The sequence below is a fragment of the Dermochelys coriacea genome, chromosome 5 (assembly GCF_009764565.3).
Source record: "Dermochelys coriacea isolate rDerCor1 chromosome 5, rDerCor1.pri.v4, whole genome shotgun sequence".
Classification (NCBI taxonomy): domain Eukaryota; kingdom Metazoa; phylum Chordata; order Testudines; family Dermochelyidae; genus Dermochelys; species Dermochelys coriacea.
In genome coordinates this window covers 97,900,751-97,921,024 of record NC_050072.1, presented here as the reverse complement: position 1 = coordinate 97,921,024, position 20,274 = coordinate 97,900,751, and the positions used below count along the sequence as shown (strand labels likewise).

At 39.5% G+C, this 20,274-nt stretch overlaps 1 protein-coding gene across 1 annotated transcript in view; it reads right to left on the bottom strand.

Annotated features, from left to right (window-relative positions):
* The window catches only part of TRPM6 (transient receptor potential cation channel subfamily M member 6), a 134,632-nt gene that overhangs the window by 49,807 nt on the left and 64,551 nt on the right, over positions 1–20,274 (bottom strand). The window contains exons 10-20 of the mRNA XM_043515092.1: positions 19,852–19,924; positions 19,636–19,736; positions 16,510–16,644; positions 14,056–14,109; positions 12,118–12,258; positions 10,683–10,820; positions 9,037–9,317; positions 7,592–7,820; positions 7,271–7,426; positions 3,605–3,745; positions 1,334–1,462 (exon numbers count right to left, since the gene is read on the bottom strand). Coding sequence (XP_043371027.1) covers positions 1,334–1,462; positions 3,605–3,745; positions 7,271–7,426; positions 7,592–7,820; positions 9,037–9,317; positions 10,683–10,820; positions 12,118–12,258; positions 14,056–14,109; positions 16,510–16,644; positions 19,636–19,736; positions 19,852–19,924 — 1,578 coding nt within the window. The remainder of the gene's footprint in view (positions 1–1,333; positions 1,463–3,604; positions 3,746–7,270; positions 7,427–7,591; positions 7,821–9,036; positions 9,318–10,682; positions 10,821–12,117; positions 12,259–14,055; positions 14,110–16,509; positions 16,645–19,635; positions 19,737–19,851; positions 19,925–20,274) is intronic.

Genomic DNA, 20,274 nt, shown 5'->3' with positions numbered 1-20,274 from the left:
AAAGAAAAGGAGTACTTGTGGCACCGTAAAGACTAACAAATTTATTTGAGCATAAGCTTCCATGACCTTCAGCTCACTTCATCAGATGCATTCAGTGGAAAATTTTTCACTGAATGCATCCAATGAAGTGAGCTGTAGTTCACGAAAGCCTATGCTCAAATAAATTTGTTAGTCTCTAAGGTGCCACAAGTACTCCTTTTCAATTTCAGTAAGGTTGTTTTTTCACCCAACAGTATGTTTGTAGATGTGTCTGTGTTTCCACAGAACATAATGCCATACAACTAGCTGCAGTGCAAGCTTCCTGGTCTACAATGAATACCTCCTTAGCAGAAAAAGTACTACATGCTCATTCAAAACTTGGCTTCTAAGCTGAGACATCCACCAGAGGGGCCAGTTGATTTAATCAGTCAATTGCAATTAATTTTGAATGCTTTCTTCGCTTTTTCAAAAATCAAAATCTGTAAAAAAAAAAAAATCTTCGTTTCAAATTTTGAAAATTTTCAACCAACTTTCATTTTAATTATGTGGACTCTTCCCCACAGAGACTGGAAGGAGACCTCCAATGTATTTTACATACAACAGATCACCAAACAGCTATTAGTTGGTAATAGCTTCTAGTCAATGACACAATCAAAGCAGTGACCTAGAGGTACAATCCATATTCCATTACCAACGAAACAGTGGCCTAAGCCAAGATTTTCAAAAATGGGTGCCTTGATTTAGGCTTTTACCTCCATATTTAGTCATCTAAATAGATGGATTAATTTTCAAACACGCTGGGCACCTACCAGTTCCCATTAGAGCTGGTCAGGAATTTTTTGACAACTGTTTTCATCAAAAATTTGTCAAAACAAAAATTGTTGACATAACAATGTTGGTTTCGATAAATCTCGTGACTGGACAGGTGTTTGATTTTTTCTTAAGTTTCAGAATAATTAAAATGTTTCATTGCAACATTTTTAAACAAAAAAATCAAATTTTCCGGTTTGAAATGACCTTTTATATTGAAATTTAAGCTAAGTATACTAAAAAGTGATGTGTGTTTTTTTAAAAAAAGGTCAAAATTGAAATGAAACATTTCAAAACTGTTTCCTGCCAAACTATTGTTCCCACTGGCTTAGGTGCCTAAATAGGGATTTGGGAGGCAAAGTTTCGGAACCTATTCTTGGAAAATCAGTCCCTAGTTTTTAATTAACTAGGACAGCTGAAAAGTAAAGGTCATGCATATTTCTTCTGGTAAATCTTTGGAAAGGAATTTAAGAATCTATAGTCATTATTTATCATTTGTCCTCTAGAGATGTAGAGTAGAGAGAGTGGAAAAGGAAGAGCTCACCTCCCTGACTTTCTCAATGGCAGTACTGAAAATGTAGATAATTACAAGCCACTCTTGCATACTAGGCCTGGATTCCATCTTCACCAACACAGTGTAAGTGAACAGCATGAGAAATGCCAAGTACGCCATCTGCAGAACACATAATACACATTCCATATGCATAGGTAGCTGTGACAAAGAAATTAGAAACTCACTAGAAACACAGCCAGGAGGAAAACCAAGTGTGCTATATAATTAAACAAAATTTTGTCAAAGTAATGGGACACTACCAAGCACTTGATTCCAAAAATTTCCCATCAGCCCTTCAGAACGCTATGCCCTTCTGGGGAATGTCCTCCAGAGCTTTATTATCATTATTTTTATTATCTGTATTACCGTCCTTCCTAGGAACTCCACTCATGAACTAGGACCCCATTACAATAGGTGTTGTACAAACAGAACAAAAAGATAGTCCCTACTCCAAAAAGCTTAGAATCCTAGTATAAGACAAGAGACAACAGATGGATACAGACAGAATGATGGGGGAGTACAAGGAAATAATGAGCTGATATTGTCTAAATAGACCAGACAGACACAATGAGGGAAGGGGTGTAACACAAAAGCAGAGTGAACAATGTGATGGCAGCAAATGTCATGTTAGCTCTGTGAGACCGTTTCTTTTTTTTTTTTTTTTGGGGGGTGTGGGGAGGGTTGTTAGTTAGGAAGGGATCAGCTAAATGGAAAGAAAAGTGAAGGGAAAAACATGAGGGGGATAGGGCAGGGGAGATGGTGCAGTTGTGGAGTGAAGTTGAGGTGAGGAGACTGTGGCTACATCTATTCTTGGAGCTGAGGTGTGATTCCCAGCTCGATAATGAGAAGACATACTCACACAAGCTCTCACTGGAGCTAGCACAGTAAAGAGAATAGTGTAGCTGCCATACAAATGCATGGGTTTTTACTCGGGTGGCTAGCCCGCTGCCTGTGCTACCATGGCTACCACAAATATTTTTAGCACACTAACTTGTGTCTACAAGGGCTGGGAATCATGCCACTAACTCCAAGTGCAGACATAGCCTGTGAGGGAGGAGAAGGGTTGGTGCAAACAGCTAATCATAGGGTGACCAGATTGCAACTGTGAAAAAACAGGACAGGGGGTGGGGGGTAATAAGCGCCTATATAAGAAAAAGTCCCAAAAAACGGGACTGTCCCTTTAAATATGCAAAAAGAAAAGGAGTACTTGTGGCACCTTAGAGACTAACAAATTTTCCACTCTATACGGCTAAATTCAGTGCCTTGCACAATGACAGGTTTCAGAGTAGCAGCCATGTTAGTCTGTATTCGCAAAAAGAAAAGGAGTACTTGTGGCACTTTAGAGACTAACAAATTTTCCACTCTATACAGCTAAATTCAGTGCCTTGCATAATGACAGGTTTCAGAGTAGCAGCCGTGTTAGTCTGTATTCGCAAAAAGAAAAGGAGTACTTGTGGCACAAGTACTCCTTTTCTTTTTGCGAATACAGACTAACACGGCTGCTACTCTGAAACCTTTAAATACGGGACATCTAGTCACCCTAGCTAATCAGCACAGAGCAAAGAAAGTCAGGTACATGCTACAGTTTTTACTGGAATGTCCAGAGGTCCTGGCTTTGGCTGCTTCTGATCCTACAGGCTGGTATTTCTGGATGGCTGCTCTCTGCAGTTGTCCCCCAAGGCCACATGGTTGGGGGAAAGGTCCCCCAAGGTGGGTGGGTGGCTTGTCTCCCCTGCACAGATCTATATCCAGGAGGAAGTTGGGGAGGGGTGGCTCCCCACTGGGCTTCATTTTACTCTTTCCCCTCCCTTAGTGCAAGAGTCCCGGCTTTGGCTGCAGCTTTAAAAAAAAAAAAAAAAAGTCTCTCTGCTTTATTGCCAAAATATTCAACAGAAGACATGGTAAAAACTATTTTTCCAAGTTATATGCAGCACACATTCAAAAAACACAAAGGCTCCAATCCTGAAATTTACAATGTGCAGGCAAAATGCTGCAGCTGCACAAAACCCCACTAAAGACAAACGAATGTTATGAGCTCATCCTGCTGGTTTTCCCAACCCAGAGCTAAGATTTGCACCTATAATTAATTGTGAGGATGAAAAATGCAGGCAGGAGCCACCTTCCACCCCAAGAGTGGCTGCATTTCAGTGGTAGGTGAAGTGATTCTTTTATATATATATAAATATATATATATTCCATTAAAGATTTAACAGATGCTTTAAGCAATATTAATATCTAGTTATGCTTATTACAATGACCAACCGTATGAAACCAGAACTTGACAATTGGGGCACTGTAGAATTCATAGACTTTTCTAGTCTTCGGAAGGCTTCCGTGCACACTGTCGATGGAAAAGGATTGGCTTTTGTCTGGCTTCTCAGGTCCCTTTTCTGAATCATAATCCTTTTTCAAAAGGAAACAGATTTAAAGTCAGACAACATGCTGTATGAGTACAAGAATTCAGCCACATTAACAGAAACAGAGGGAAACCTGGAAAGGCAAATCTACAGTAAATGCTGTGTGGTATATGCAGAAACAATTAGCATATCTCAGTCACATGCAGTTGCAACTGTCTTTTGCAAGAAGCAATACCAGATAATATTCTTAGCATTATACTTAACTGTAAATAAACAAGGTTCTTTTGAGTTTCAAAAAGGTGGTCTTATGGTTATGGCACTGGACTGGGAATCAGGAGATCTGGATCTATTCCCAGCTTTGACACAGACTTCCTGTGTGACCTTGGGCAAGTCCCTAAATCACTTTGTACCTCACTTACCCAATGTGTGAAATAGTAATAGATAGTAATAACTCCCAATCTGATAGAGATGTGGTGACTATAAACACACTGATGTTCACAAGGCATTCAGATATTACAGTGATGAGCACCACAGAACAGTTCTAAGAAAATTTGGAATATATACATAGAGAGAGAAGAACTAAAGGATTGCAAAATTATTAATCTGGAGAATTTATTGTGATTTGGACAATGTGCCTGATTCAGGGAGCATGAGTGAGTCAGCACCATTCTTAACAGGTCTGGGCACATAGGCATGTTGGTGTCCACTTTATTACCTCCAAGGAACATATGCGCAGAGCCCTCCACCCACTGACCAGTGCAGATGAACTGGCACAGGGGGAAGACATAATCTGCTCTTGGTATTGGCCCTCGATATATTACTATCCACCACCAGCCCACATAATTTCTGCCAACTGAAGAAGAGAAAATTGTCCCATGAGATGATACAACTTCTAGTTTCAGCAGACTAAAGTATAATTTACAACCACATGTAAAAAATGCACTTGTACTGAATCTGTATATCCTGGAACTCTCCTGTGGCTTTTTTATATTTTTGTTCATCTCAACTCACTGCCAGAAAATTCACAGCTAATCTTTACAGTTTATGGAAAAAGAATGAACACTCAACACTTGATAAATTATGAAGCTAACAACAGTGCTTCTCTAGAAAGGAAACCTTCCTGTCTCATTCAAGTCAGAAAACATTCATTTGTTCCCTTTACGTACCTGCAAGGGGTCCCAGCTGCCCATAATTATAATTGGCCTTACCACTAAATCGTAGCTGTTATCTAACCAGTAAAAGACCTTTTTGAATTGACTCTATTAGTCAGACACTGCAGGGCACAAGTGCATCCACATTCTTCTGCCTCGTAGAGAGAAACACTTCAGAAGTGGCATTGCCATTTCTGTTGTGTTTCTAAGGAAGTTCTGGAAAAATTTCTTTTATTTTAGGCAAATTGAAAGTTAATTGTGAAAGAAATGTCCCAAACATTTGTCTAATTTTATTTATCATTGGTGAGGCTGGTAGCATGGTTGCCTTAATAATTTCCTACTATAAAATCCTCTTTTCAGATGCTTTTAACTTTGCCTAACTTAAACAGTTTGGGCTGAAATTTTCCATGTGAGGTATCTGCTTTAGGCTGGAATATTGTGGAAAATTTCAGCCAAAATGGTTCAGCCATTTTCAAAAATGAGGCTAGGGGAAAAAATTGCCAATGATAAAAAATTCTGGTAAACTTTTCTTTGAAGAGTTCTAGTACTTCCTTGCATTAGAGTAGGAATTTGAGATTTGACTGGGGATGGCCTTTGTGTCAGGGATGTGCCTTTTACTATCCCTGTGAAAAGCTGCCTAAATTTGGCCAAATTATAAGCACACGCTCAGGAGAAACTTCCTAGATTTCAGTAGCAAAACTCCCAGAAGATTCTGTTCACAATAGGCATGCAACAGCGAGGGGATTTCCTTGCAGTTGCAGCTTTGGGCAGCTGTGAAATGTGCTGGGTCAGGGCACCTAAACTGACAACAAATTGTCACTGCTGTGTTGTCAATCATCCAGGCTGAGGCAGTGTGGAGATAGATGTTCCCTGATTCAACCAGGCCTGCGGACAGAGACATGGGGAGAAGATTGGTACAAGGTGGTTGGGACTGACTGGGCAAAGATATCTGGACTGTGAGCCAGAGAATGAAATGGGGGACCGGGAACCAGTAAGTAGGTGGGAGGAGATGACCATGTAATTACAGCCTGTATCATAATGAATAGGCACAAGAGGACCAAATGAAGGTTGCACAGGCAACCTTAACAGTGGCATTTCCTAACTTTTGAGCACTTGACTTTAATAATGTTCTTCTAACATTTTTGTCTGTGTGAAATATATACACACATACACATACACATACACACACGATATATAAACATACATACATGTATTTATTTATCAAATCTTATATGGCTACCATCACCATATAAACACCATAACCATGCACCTCACAATCATTAAAGGATTTTATCCTCACAATACCGCTGTGAGGTAGGGTAGTATTACCTCAGTATTACAGATGGGGAAGTGATACGCAAGATAAATTGAGTGATTTGTCCAAGGCCACACAAGAAGTGTGTGCCTAAGCTGAGAATAGAACCCATGTCTCCGGAGTTCCATTACAGTGTCCTATCCACTAGTTAGATAAACCTTCCTAACCCTTTTCAGGACTATATATTGCTTATAAAGTGACAAAACAGATCTTGCTAGACTTTCCAACAGCTAAGCCCTGTCCTGGTGTGGGGAGAGGTAATCTGGATGAGGGGAAACATGTGCCATGTTGATTGTTTTTGTGGACAGATCTGTGGCCAGCTGCCCAGGTAGACTGATTTAAAATTGCCACCTTTTTTAGTAGCTGGAGTATCCCATCCACTCCTGCACCAGCTACCCAGGTAGCACCTTTCATTTATTGTCCCCTTTCCAGTGTGTTGAACCACCAATTCTCTGCTAGCATCCTCCTACCACAGGCCCAAGGTTGTTGTACAATGCAGGTAAAGTCTGAAAATGTTCAAGCTCAACCCAAGACTGGGAAGAGCCTTTGAGAAAGAAATTCCAAACTGAAACCACCTGAACATATGTCCCCCCAAAACTCACATCCATTCCTTGCCCCACAGTCTGAAATCTTTGTAACTCTAAAATCTGGACTAGGCTTCCAATGGAGGTTGTGGAATCCCTGTCACTGGAGGTTTTTAAGAACAGGTTGGACATACACCTATCTAGGTTTTCTTGTTCCTGCCTCAGCTGGACTAGATGGGCTCTCGATGTCCCTTCCAGTCCTGAATTTCCATGATTTCACTGTGATATTTGGCACTGATGTGCACAAGTTATGGTGATTATTAAAAATCAGACTGTGCCAAACTTACTTACAATGAATAGTCCCTTAACTCCAACTAATCCCACTGATTTCAATCAATGGGACTAGTTGAAGAGTGTAATCTTACTCACATTAAGTAAGGGAGATGGTAATAAGCTTTGTAATCTAAGTCTTCTAAGCATTGTAACATTTTAAGATGAAAAGCTTCCAATGGAATAGTACCAACCCAGATGTGATCCCTGTTTTGTGAAACTATAAATGCTAAAGATGATGCCAAACTAACCAGAGACAACTCATCTTTAGTGGTGGATGGGCTCTGATCACTGTGATGCCAGGTGAACTGATGAAAGTCCTGGAACTGTGGCACATGAGACATTTCTGCCTTGCTTTTAAACTCCAGCATCAAGATGGTGGGAGGCAGAAGAATACTTAGAATGACCTAAAAGAGAAACACAAGTCTGAGGAGGTGCATTCAGCATGCATGCTGCCTTTAACGTGCGTCTGCATTAGATCAGGACAAAATCTAGCTACGTGTAAGGAGAACGCGTGCTTCAGCATAAGCTTCCTCTGCAGGTTTAGATGAGGCACAAGTCAGTGAGTTTACCTTAAACCAGGAGTTCTTCCGCATCTTCAGGCGTCCCATCCACATATCAGTTAGTAACATCTGTGTGCAAGTGTGAGATACAAAGGGCCGCAGCCCCATTGACACAGCCAGTTTCAGGCATGTTGAGTTGCTCCAGTTTTTCAGCTCAGAGGTCAGTAGCTTCATGGCCATTTGCTCATTCTGTTTGAATGCATTATCCAGTACATCTAAAGCAAGCTGCCCAAATTCACTAGGACAGACAGAGCAGCACAGAGAAAAAAGAAATCACCATTTTACAACATGGAGGAACAACCACAACTCGAACAAACACAAAATGATCATGAGATCACATCTCTAGTTCAAAAGCTTCTTTCACATGTGGTAAGATATGAAATTGTATTAACTATAACTTCCCCATCTCTTCACACAGTCTCAGCACTGCACCCAGAGGAAAAATAATTCAGGCAGTAAATCTAAATCTCTTCTCCTAACCACAGGAATTACTCTACGTTCCTGGACCCTGATCTTTAATTAGCCTCATTGTGTGGTTTCACACACATGCCATATAGTTCAGCCTATTATTTCATTCAGTAATGCACTTGCCAACACAGTACACAGGCACTGTGCTTAACTGCATCAGCAGCCTCAGACTGAGTCAGACCCTAAGCACCTCTCAATGGGAGTTGAAGATGCTCAGCACCTTAATGAATAAACTTTGCTTTGAACAGAGCCCGATAATTACATGTAAACAAAGATAATCATTTGTCCTTGAGCTCTGAATCTGCTCCATTATGGCTATGAAAGTACAGTACATTACATCAATAAATATCAAGGTGCACAGATTAGGGAGCCGTTGTACATTTCCTGATTTCATGATACAAAACCCTAAATCCTGAATGTTTCACAGATATTTGAAGAATGACACTAAAATTTAAAAATGGGAGGACATAGGAAAACTGCTTGGGCTGTTCAGCAAAGTAACTTCTTTGAGGTGCTGGGCTACAGTATCAGCACATTTCTCCTTTAGGCCTTAAATAGACTAGGATTTAAGGTGGGATATTAGTACATGTTAAGTAACACATACGTACTAATACATTTGAAAAGCCTTAAGTAAACAAGGCACGTGGCCTTAACTCATGCTAAAGTATTCAAGTTAAAGCCTAAAGGGAAGTGTAGGCTTTAACTTCACCAGTTTAGCTTGGTGTTAAAGGTAACTGTCCTTGTCTACTTTAGATTTTTCAAAGGTGTTAGTTAGCTAATACATGCCAACATCACTCTAAATCCTCATGTAGGCAAGGCCTTAGTGTGTCTCCTTTGTACATTAAACTGAGCAGATAGCAAAAAGTGCTTCTTGTACATTTCACAGCATATGCAGCCACTGATCTTACAGCTGGTGGAAAGAACAATGTCTAACTATTCTAAACACTGTAGATTTTTATTAACTGTAGTGAAGGGAGAACTCCTACTCTGAGTACTTCTTCAATTCTTCTGAGGTGTCATCCACCATGTTGCTCTGTTTGGCTTCACGTGCCATTGCTCTGTAGAGTTTGCAAGCCACAACCGCCTTGACCATAGCTTCCTCTCCATGCTGCCAGAAGAACATTGCCATCTTCTGTCTTTTCATTAACACTGCCCAAACCAAGAGGTCGTTATAGGGGTAAATAAAGCCCGCTGACTCATGGTCCTCTAAGAAGCTGAGTTCATCTTTTGACTTCTTCCTAGACTTATGAAAAGCAGTTGACTTTTCCTGTAAAATAACAGACAAAATCTGAGCAAGTTGCTGCATCCTGAATTCATGTAATGCATTAGCAATTTGGTTGTTCCTCGATCATTATATAGATGGACATTAGAAGAATAGCTAAGATAACATTCAGACTATGAATGTAAGCAGTTGCTTGGATCAACAAAAGCAAAAATGCATAGAGGAAATTAAATGTGATTTCAACACTCTGAACCTGTGTCTCAGCTTTTAGATCTTGATCCAGCAAAACGGGGAGTGCCCTCCACTCCCATAGATTTCATTAAACTAATTTTACTAGTGCGCTAGTCTACTTATGCCACACTGATGGAAGAAAATGGACTAGTAAAATCAAATATAAGTGAGAGGGTTGTGATAGCTCTCTTGATTTTTAATATATGTGTCACATTTACAGTAAGTTGTATATTTATGGTATGCTGTGTTTCAGCCTGAACTGTCTCACATTAAAATCGGGGGGAAATTCCTGTTGGCTTCAATGAGACTGCTCTGATGACTAGCTGCTCACCACTGAGGTTCACAAACTGGCCCTCAGTAATTCTAATGAAGTCCCACGGACTCAAAGACTTTAAGGGCAGAAGAGACCATCAGGATCATCTAGTCTGACCTCCTGCACATTGCAGGCTACAGAACCTCTCCCACCCCTGTAATAGACCCATAATCTCTGGCTGAGTTACTGAAATCCTCAAATCATGATTTAAAGACTTCCAGTTACAGAGATTCCACCATCCACTCTAGTTCATACCAGCAAGTGACCCATGCCCCATGCTACAGAGGAAGGCGAAAAACCTCCCAGAGTCTCCACCAATCTGACCTGGGGGAAAACTCTAGTTTTATGCTGAGTTATCTGAGAGAAGAATGGGATTATTTTTGTTATCTGTACCTGACACAGTTTCAAGAGAAAATATTTTGCCATCTGCTTGCAATTTACATAATCAACTTTTTTCTCAAAGGGATTATTATTGCCACTTACATAAAAGTTTCTGAGAGGTTTGGGGCAATGAATTCCTATGCCTGCATCCAAATAAGAGGGTTTATCATCTGTGCCTTATATTAGGAGATTTTGGCAATGTTACATTTCAAGGGATGAAAGCCCTTATCAACCAGGGGATGGAGATTAATGAGTTTCATTGAAACAACTGGAGCTTTACCTCAATGTTGTAAAATAACAGTAATTGTACTTCTTGAGCTGTGTGTGATACAACCTTGATGTCTTTGGTGTTTAGGGAGAGTTAAGCATGATAAGCATCCAGCCTGCATCCCGCATGTCTAAAATAACTCTCTTGATAAACTGATCTAATTTTTCAGTCTATTGTACCCTAACATATTACCACCATAAGCAAGCAATGACAGTACCTTGTATTTGTAAGACTGTTCTGTTCTGATGAACTGAGAATGCAAGGTGTTTTCAGCAGATTCAACTCTGCTACCCATCTGATTATTATGGCAAAGGGAGTGATGAGAAAAGCTCTGAGCAAAGCTGGAGACCACACTCTAGTTCCAAAGATATCCCACAAAACACAAAGAGAGAAATATAAATTAGGGATGAAATTTGCCCTCATTTATCTTGGTGATCTACCTGCCAGCCTAATAATTACTGTGCAATTTCTGGAACTTATAACATCAAAGAAAAATGCCCTATTTTGAATTTGGTCATAACTCTTGTTGAAAATAACCCTACTCTTGTAAAAAACTGCCATATGATATGTAAGAACCTCAAGTCGTCAGGACCTCCTATTTACATTCCTTCTACCAGAAAGCGTCTCTGTTATCTCTGGGGACTTTATTCAATATTAACTCCAAGGGAAGATGACTACCTACTGAATTGTTAATAACACTTCTTGCAGCTCCTAGTTTTTTGAAGAACTGATCCCACTCAACCATGTTAAACTTGCGAAATTTGATGAGTGCTCTGGCTGCAGAAAATTGATGTTTCGTATTCAGAAAGTCAACCAGCACTTCCAATATTTTTGATTAAGTATAGTATATCCCAATTCAGAAAACTAATTGAGTTGCTATCTCTTTTTTCCATTAATTCTATAATTGTGTTGTATAATTTTCCTCTGATTTCCTCATACCAGTTTGAGCTTTTCCATTAATTCTGACAGCAATACATTGTGAGTTTGGCTTGTGGAATTACTGTACTTGAAAACTCAGTATGGAAAAAAGACACCGTCTTACTCAACAGATCACTTTTTCTGTAGTCAGTTATACCTGATTAATTTACTGAAAAGTTTGGACCACTTTTCAAATGTTAGTCTTGAAGCTCAAACACAGGAAAATGAGAGTGAGATGGATTCTATATTTTTCTTGTGCATCATTAATGAAAGTTATTGGTCTGTATAGGCAACACTAATGACCTAATCCAAAACCCACAGAAATCAATGGAAAGAATCCCACTAACTTAATTGCGCTTTGGATCAGCTCCCTAACAACATACTGGGAAAATAATGTTGTCTCACAGGTGTAAATGAGGGTCCACCATGGCCTGCAAATCCTTTCTTACAGGTGATGATGAATGAGAATAAAAAAAACCCAACTTGGCTTTCAGAGGCCAGGATCAGTTTGCTAAACAAGCAGTTAACTTAAAGAAACACTTTTTTACTTGTAAACTTATCAAGACTGATATGGAAATTATTGAAAGACATTAAATGCCATTTTACCATTAGTGTCATTTTAGCAGTTACTTTTCAAAGCAAAACCACACTTGAAGTGAAAAGCATTATGATTATTGTTACCTAGACATTTCAGCTGTTCCCAATGACACAAATAGCCATTTCATTGATGTTACCTTGCGTTTTCTGTAAAGGCCGTTGTACAGAACTCTGAAATGTTTCCTTGTGTAGTTGCTCCGATAAGCTCCACCAATTAGATACTCTATCACCAGCCCAATATCAATTAATGATATCTTATAGTCCAAAGGAAGGGCACTCTGTAAGAAAAATATTTACAACATTTTATAATGTCATTTTATACAGCAACCCACGCACTCAGTGTGAGGTCCATGGGTCCTGAACCCAGCTTCCGGGTCGCTGCTGCATTCACAACACCACCTGATGGCTCTACTTTTGACTGAAGAATCGGGACCCTTAAGGCTTACTTTCAACTAAAGGTACCACCCATAGTGAGCTGATTGGAGGAGCTCCATAGTCCCTGATTGGTCCAGGTATACTTTTAATCCAGAAAGAGACATAGCAAGTTGTTTGTGTACAAGGTGAATTCTGGCTTGTAGTTGCTACAAAACCTGCCATCCACTACCTGACTCCTGGCCTTGTCCTAGTTCCTGACTTCAACCATGCCATTCCCAACTCCTGTCCTCAGCCTCATTCCAGTCTCTGAACCCTATTGCTCTGGTTTCTGGCTGCTCCAGTTCCAACATTAGACTATGGATCTTTGGCTTCCAATTCAGTGCTGGCCCTTGGCTTCAACTCCTGTTTTTTGTCTGACCCCAACCCCAACTTTTGGTTCTGACACCTGGAAGCTGACTCCAGACCTGTCCAATTGGCCTCTACTTCCTGAACAATGTGGTAACCTCCAGGCCAGACTGTCCAAGTCTTGGTCACTGGTACCAATCTTCTACAGACCCTGACACCTGGCTAGCATGAATTGAGTTGTGAAATCCTGTGGCATAAAACTCCTAAATCTGACAGAGAGCACATAGATTCTTCAGGCATATGAAGCTGCTATAAAAGTAAGACAATTAAATACCTGTCAACATGTTATGCACCAAAATTGGTAAAACGATGTCTACCATCCATTGCACTCTAAAGTTTATAAGAATGTCTATTACAATAACAGCGTTTTGTAACATAGTTCAAACATAGGCAAGACCAAACTGCATTGTAATAATCAGGAGAGGAACATGTTAAAACATAATCCCCAACACAGTCAAATAGATAGGCCCTCAGATAAGTAGGACCCAGAAGTGAAAATAGATTTGAAGTGAGCCACTCACTGGACCAATCAAAATTAACTGCTTTGAGGTCTGATCTGCACTTAAAATTTGATTAGCCTAAGATCTAGGTTGAGCACCATATTTAAAATAATCTAATCCCCAGTGTAGATGTGGTTAGGTCAACAGAAGAATGCATTTTATCCTATGATGCATATACTTGGCAGACATGGTGAAATTAATCCAGTCTTAGAGCTGGCCATCTCTTGCACTTGACATCAGACACAAAAAACAACAGCCTCAACGCTTCCTATATTAGCAATGTCACAAGATACAAGAGATAACAAAAGTTTGAAACAGATTATAAATTACTAATTCCTCTCCAAGCAGTAATTATTCACTGCCAACTTCTGTTCTCCTAGAGTGTACGAAAGAGTGTTGCACCTGTCAGAATATTTTGCTGTCACTGTTGAGCAAGGCAATTCTTTTGACTGAAAAAAAAATGGTTAAAACGATGAACTGTGGCAGGGTTACTGTAATGGTTCCCCAAATCCTTGATTTATTTAATAATGGTACTTTTGTAATGTAAGATAAAGGGAGTTTGAACAGTTGTGAGTGTAAGCCAATACATTAAGGTATAGAACCCTGGAGAGCATTCCATAGCTTTGGGGAATTAATGGGCTAGAGACAATTCATTCAGTAGATATAAAAATAAACACGAAACCATCATTTCTAATTCTAAATTTTCTACAATACTATCTGATAGCAATTTGTGTCACTAGATCCTGGTATATTAAGTTACATTCTTATATTCCCAGACTTTCAGATTTAGATTACCTGTTTTACATCTCGAACAAGATGATGCAAAAGTAGATTTGTTGGTCCTTGTTTCTGTAATGTTAATCAAAAGAAAAAGAAATTAAACAAATGTGCATGTTTATGCATTAATTTCAAAATCTGTGCAAGCAAAATGTTGAGAGATCCACAGGATAATCAGTAGTTATTCAAGCTTCCTGTAGTTCTACAAATGGCCTTCAATCCAAATCTGCAGCCAGCACACTATTATCACAGTCCTGGGCCTCTCCTAAGAAGAGACTAATTGTCTCCTTTGCTAAAATGTATGACAATTTTGAATGTGCGAAACGTACACCAGCCCAGGTTAAAATCTAAATTCATTTCTCATGAAATTCAGTTTGAAACAAGCTGTCCAGAAGCGAAAGGCTGGTACACTAGAACCAATTATCCCCTGCCTCAAAATCTTAACATCATAATTACAGCCGATCAAAATATTGCATTTAGAACTTTCTGAGGAACAATGGCCTTTCTTCAACAATGAAAAATGTAATTTGTTCTCAATTTCTTGATTTTTTTGTTAATATTTTTACTTTCAATTTTTTTCCATTCAGATTTTAATTGGTGGGGGATCTTTCTTCCCCCATTCCTTTTTTTCTATGGAAAAATTGGAACAAATAATTTTTTTCAGACACGTTCACATTTTTGATCAGCTCAAGCAACAGTACTTTTGTAACATTGAAAATGTGCTGTATTTTGTTTTCCTTTGTTAAATGTGTTGGGTACCTTTTATTCACACATGAACGAAAGCAAGTTACAATAGATTTTACCATGCAGGCACAATGTGGAAAGGGCTTTGGAGTACCTATCACTTCCCATTCCTGAGTAGAACCTTTGCACATTCTGTCTCTTTTTTTGCCCTGAACAGAGGGTGCAGACTTTACAGGCATAGAGCTGCATCAACCCATAGAGAACTGAAGCAGGAGCAGGGTCCTCAAAGCAAGGGAAGCTGTGGGTTTTACTGAATTACTCTCACTCAAGGCATGCATTGTGTGGCTGGAGGTTTTTCACTTCCCCTCTTTCATTCCCATGAGTCCAAGATGGAGAAATGGGCTTTGCCCTCAGGCAGAGAGTGGAATTTGGTCATTGCAAAAAGGGCTTTGAAATTATTCTTCAAAGGTAATGCTTATCTTAGGGGACATCTAAAGATCAATCCTTTGGGCTATATTGTAATTCACTTACTCATCTTAAGTAATACCTTACTCCAAGAGTACTCTCATTGATTTCAATGGGAGTACTCCAGGAGTAACATACTATTCAGTGTAAATAAGGAGGTCACAATATGGCCCATAGATTGCAATATAATTCAATAAAACCCACAGCCTCCCAGATTTGTGATCAATTTTATTAGTGTTGACAGGAGAAGTATAACAGGCTGCCCTGCTGAAACAAGTGCAGTAAATGAACATTTTCAAAATAGAAAACTGAGGGCTATATTTTTAGGATTTCAAATACAAATGAAAATTTATTTCAAGTGGGCCAGCTTCTTGCCAGAGCCTTCCATTTGGTAGTTGCAAAAAAACCTCCCTATGGTAGTTGCAAAAAATAGTCTTGGCCTAGAAAGTGCAACCTCAGTTGTTATTAATTAGGTGAGACACTACTTTAAACATTTTTATTGGCCTCCTATTGAAAGATGATAGTGCTGCAGGAGAGGAGACATGTATCAGTGATATTTACATTCTTGTACCGTCTGTAGCCACTTACACCTTACAGTCTGATTTGGCAACTTTATATACCCATTTTGCCTGGATGTTACTGGCTATGCAAGGTGCAGGGCAGCAGAGAGCCAGGTCCTATGAGCTAAATTTTCAAGAAGGTTGTGCTTCCGAATTCAGTATCTGGCTATGTCTACACTGGCAATTGAATGACAAAACTTTTGTCTTTCAGAGGTGTTAACCCCACAAACACACACACACACACACACACAAAAGACAAAAGCTTTGCCTCAACAAGCGCCAATGTAAACAGCACTTTGTCGGCAGGAGCACTCTCCTGCCAACAACGCAAACACCACTTGTTTGGGTTGGAAGTTTCTTGTCAGCAGGAGAGCTGACAAACAATGGCTATGCTGCATGACTTTTCGCAGCACAAGTGTAGTGACACAGCCATGTCGCTAAAAGCTGTGTAATGTAGACATAGCCTCAGTTAATAAAACCAGCCACTTCTTTTGAACAGCTCAGGAACTGCGAGTCTGTTTGGTTCTCCTTGTTCAGATATTTACACCAGTGCAATGAGGGTATAAAACACTATGCTCCACAGATTGCAATATAAATAGTAGCATTTACACCCACTTTAATACTGGTGTGACTGCATAAGCTGCAAATCAACAGGGAATCAGGCCTTCCAATTCTGCCATTTTTATCTAGTCTGTCTGGCTATCCATCCAATACTTAGCTATCTAGCCAGAAGTTACTTTGCAATAGGGTTTCAGGTACTCACTGTATTGTAGAGTTCTTCCAGTCGGGATATAGTAAGGAAACGGTGCAGATTCACTCCATGCTCTATTAACAACTTTACAAAGTCCACCCGATCCATCACTAAAGCATCCAGCATTGCCTGTTCCAGTGAGCCAGCCTTCAAAGGGTGAGGGAGAAGGGGAGGAAAAAAAGAAAATTGGGAAAAAAATCATTCTGGATTAAATAAAACAAACTCCGAACAAGAGTTAAGGATCTATTTATCTCCATGCTTTGTCCCTGTATTTCATGTGTACTGAGAAAATAAAAATTTGTTAGAAGATGCACCTATGTAAAAATCCAGTGGGGAAAATTATTCTGCACAAACCAAACCTTAACAAAGACTTCTTCAAATTTGCCTTTACAAACATTGCACTAGACAGTGCATCTCCTACTGGCCTTGTTTTTAAGTCATTTCAGCTTCAGCATTTAATCTGTCATAATGAAAAGACTTTCTGATTTGCCACATAACAAAAAACAGAGGAACTATATGAGACCAAGGTATTTAAAGAAAGGTTATATTAAAAAAGAGAAAGAATATATAAGATAAATTTTCTGAAAATTATATTTGAAGATGGTAAAAAATACCCTGTGTAACACAGAATAGTATCTACATTAAAATGGAGGACCCAATTCCAAAAGTGCTCCAAGCATAGGACTTTCATTTACCTCAACAGAATTTCCATATGCACAGCAGCTAAGGAATTGGGCCTATGGAAGGCTTTGATTTCAAAAATATGTACTTTGCTTCTACAAAATATGCCTGCGTGCATACATCCATACAAATAGGCAACGATGTGTGCAAAATGCATGTTTTGGTGTGCAAACTGGGAAATAGCCAATACCTATTTTGCACACACAAATACTTCTTCCAATGTGCAGGTTTATATTTTGTGGATGTAATATCCTGCAATATTAACAGATGTGTAGTATGCGTTAAAAACATTGTCACATTATGGCTGTGCAAAGTTTGCATAATGTTATTAAATTACTTTGGTTTCAGAAATATTTCACAGTCTGTTGTACAATCTATTTGATGCTGAGCTGACATTTATGCAGAAATGTAGTTACGGCTGATTATAATAATTTCCTATTGAACTTTTAGGACAACATTTTTAAAAGCAAATGGTCCACAATCCATGCATAAGTGTGCACTTTCACTTGTACATACAAATACTATGAAAGTCTACACCAATCACTTGGAAATTGCTGCCTACATAACTGGCAATTTGAATACACTGTAGTCAGGATAACTGCATAAAAATGTAGACCCTCCCAGCTGTGTATTGACTTTGGGCCCCACTAATTTAAAATGTGGCTTTTAAAGGTCACCAGCACAGGATATTTTTAAAAATGCACTTGTGCCTGTCTTTTGCTTCTTTATGGTGTATAATGAAAACGTTGCTGTTCTTGAAGATTTTTTTCTGCTTGTTTTTTAATTTTGAAATATCAGGGATGTAGACCAGGCCTGGGAAGGTCATATGTTACACTAGAAAATTAATTACTGAAAAGTCCATACACCTTGTACAGAGTAGTTAAGATGACTTAACTCCCAGTATAGACAGCACTAGGTCAACAGAAGAATTCTTCCATTGACCTAGTTACTCCCTCTCAGGGAAGAAGGTTGCCTATGCTGATGGGAGAATGCAACAGCAATGCAGATATGCCACTGTAGTATTTCAAGTGCAGACAAGCGCTCTGTTTTTACTGGAGAACAAGTGAGGGTATTAAGAGTTATTTATTGTGAACTCTTAAGGCTTTAACTGAAGGGGTGCAGATATTCAATATTTAACAAAGGTTTCCTTCACTCAAAATGTTAATTAATGACTGTACTTAAATAGAGATGAACAACAACAAACAAAAGCCAAAAAGTTTCCACAATCTCTATTTAAAAATTCCTTCTTCTCTTACCAGCACAGTTTTCACTTTTTTTTTCTTCTTCCTAATTTACACTTGTTCACCAATCATTCACACGCTGGCTCTCGCTTGGCCCAAAGGACATATAAATATGTTCCAAAGTAGAACATCTTCAACAGGAGAGACTAAGAGACAGACCTACCCCAGAATATCCTATAACCCAGTAATTAGGGCACTCTCCTAAGAGGTGGATGACCCTTCTCCCTATCCATCAGGGGGAAGGGGAGGAACTGAACTAGGCTCTCCCACATCCTGGAGGAATGTTATAACCACTGAAGGTATAAGGGAGGCCTCACCATCATCTACTTCATCAAAGGTGCTTCTTTCAAAAAATGGCTTTAGCACCTGACTCCAGGAGAGGGCTCCCAACTGTGGAGTCCAAACAAAGATAGGCACCTAAGTCCAAGAGAGAGGTGGGGTTTAGGACACACCTATATAATTGGCATCTCCTATTGGTTAGTTTAGGCAGGGAGCCACCTATCATTCTAATTTTTATGGATCCCATTCTTAGGCATCTATCTCTCCCCATTCTTTGTATAAGGAGCTTGGGGGCCTAATTCAGGCTTTATAGATTGCAGTGATTTTCTAGACAACTAAAAGTTAGGAATTGCAATGCTGAATGTTGCAATACTGAATGCCTAAGTCCCTTTCTGAATCTATGCCTAGCACTTCATATGTTCAAAGCATAGCTCTTATTGACTTCAACTGCAGTTCTAAGTGCTCAGCACTTCTGCAAAGCAAACTCCAAGGTCTCTAGTCAGAGACCCAGAAAATGAGGAACACACAATAGTCTGGGAGCATAATGTAGGGAAATCTCATTCCACAGACAAATTAGTGATAGAAGGGTAAGAGACATGTCACTTGATATGTAAAAATCTACAGAATCATAATGTTAATGGTGTCACCCTCTGCAGCATGGCAAGGGGGGCTCGTGCCTGCACACCCCAGCTTCAAGTCCTCCAACAGAAGTTAGGAACAAAACTTAGTTTGAGCATTCCATGTTGAATGCCCCCTAGGAAAACTTTGCATTTCCAAATACTAACTATGCTTACACCATCAGACAGGTATGTGAACTCAAACTCCAAGTAACTAATCAGACAAAGTCTGTCAGATGCAAAGCAAAGGTGAAAACACAAGGAGAATTAAAAAGCTTCTCTGTAAAAAACACATGCTGGAAAATAAAATTGAAAAGTACCTTCCAGTCTTGTCCACAAACCAATATATGTTTCTTGGCAATGTCCAGTCTATTCCATGCCAAGGCCAAATTTAGCTGATCTGATGCAGACATATTTGTACCTAGAAAACAAGAAAAGGCTCCATTAACTTTCATACTTTAGCTTCTTTTCCTTCCTTTCTTTGAAAGGGCATGTCAATGAATTGTAGGTCATAGGCAATATTGTTAGATAAGTACCTTTCAGGAGTGCTGTCAGGATTGCCAAATCAATGTCCTGCTGCTCCTCTGATTCTGCATCAAATATGGTTATCTGTCAGTGTTGCAAAAGCATGTTATTGGGGGGGGAAGGTGGACAAGCCCTTCCAGGGAAACATCGGGTGTTCGTTCTTGACCTATTGTGCAGTGAAATAAGTTTCACAGCTCTCAGCAACATTAACAAGGGGATCTATACATGAATGTATCTCCTTGTGCACCGCAATGAAAATGTACCATTAGGGTATGTCTACATAGCAATTAAAAATCCGTGGCAAGCCTGTGCCAGCTGACTCAGGCTCACAGGGCTGTTTATTTGCGGTATAGACATTCAGGCTAGGGCAGAGGTGGGCAAACTATGGCCCGGGGGCTGCATCCGACCCTTCAGACATTTTAATCTGGCCCTTG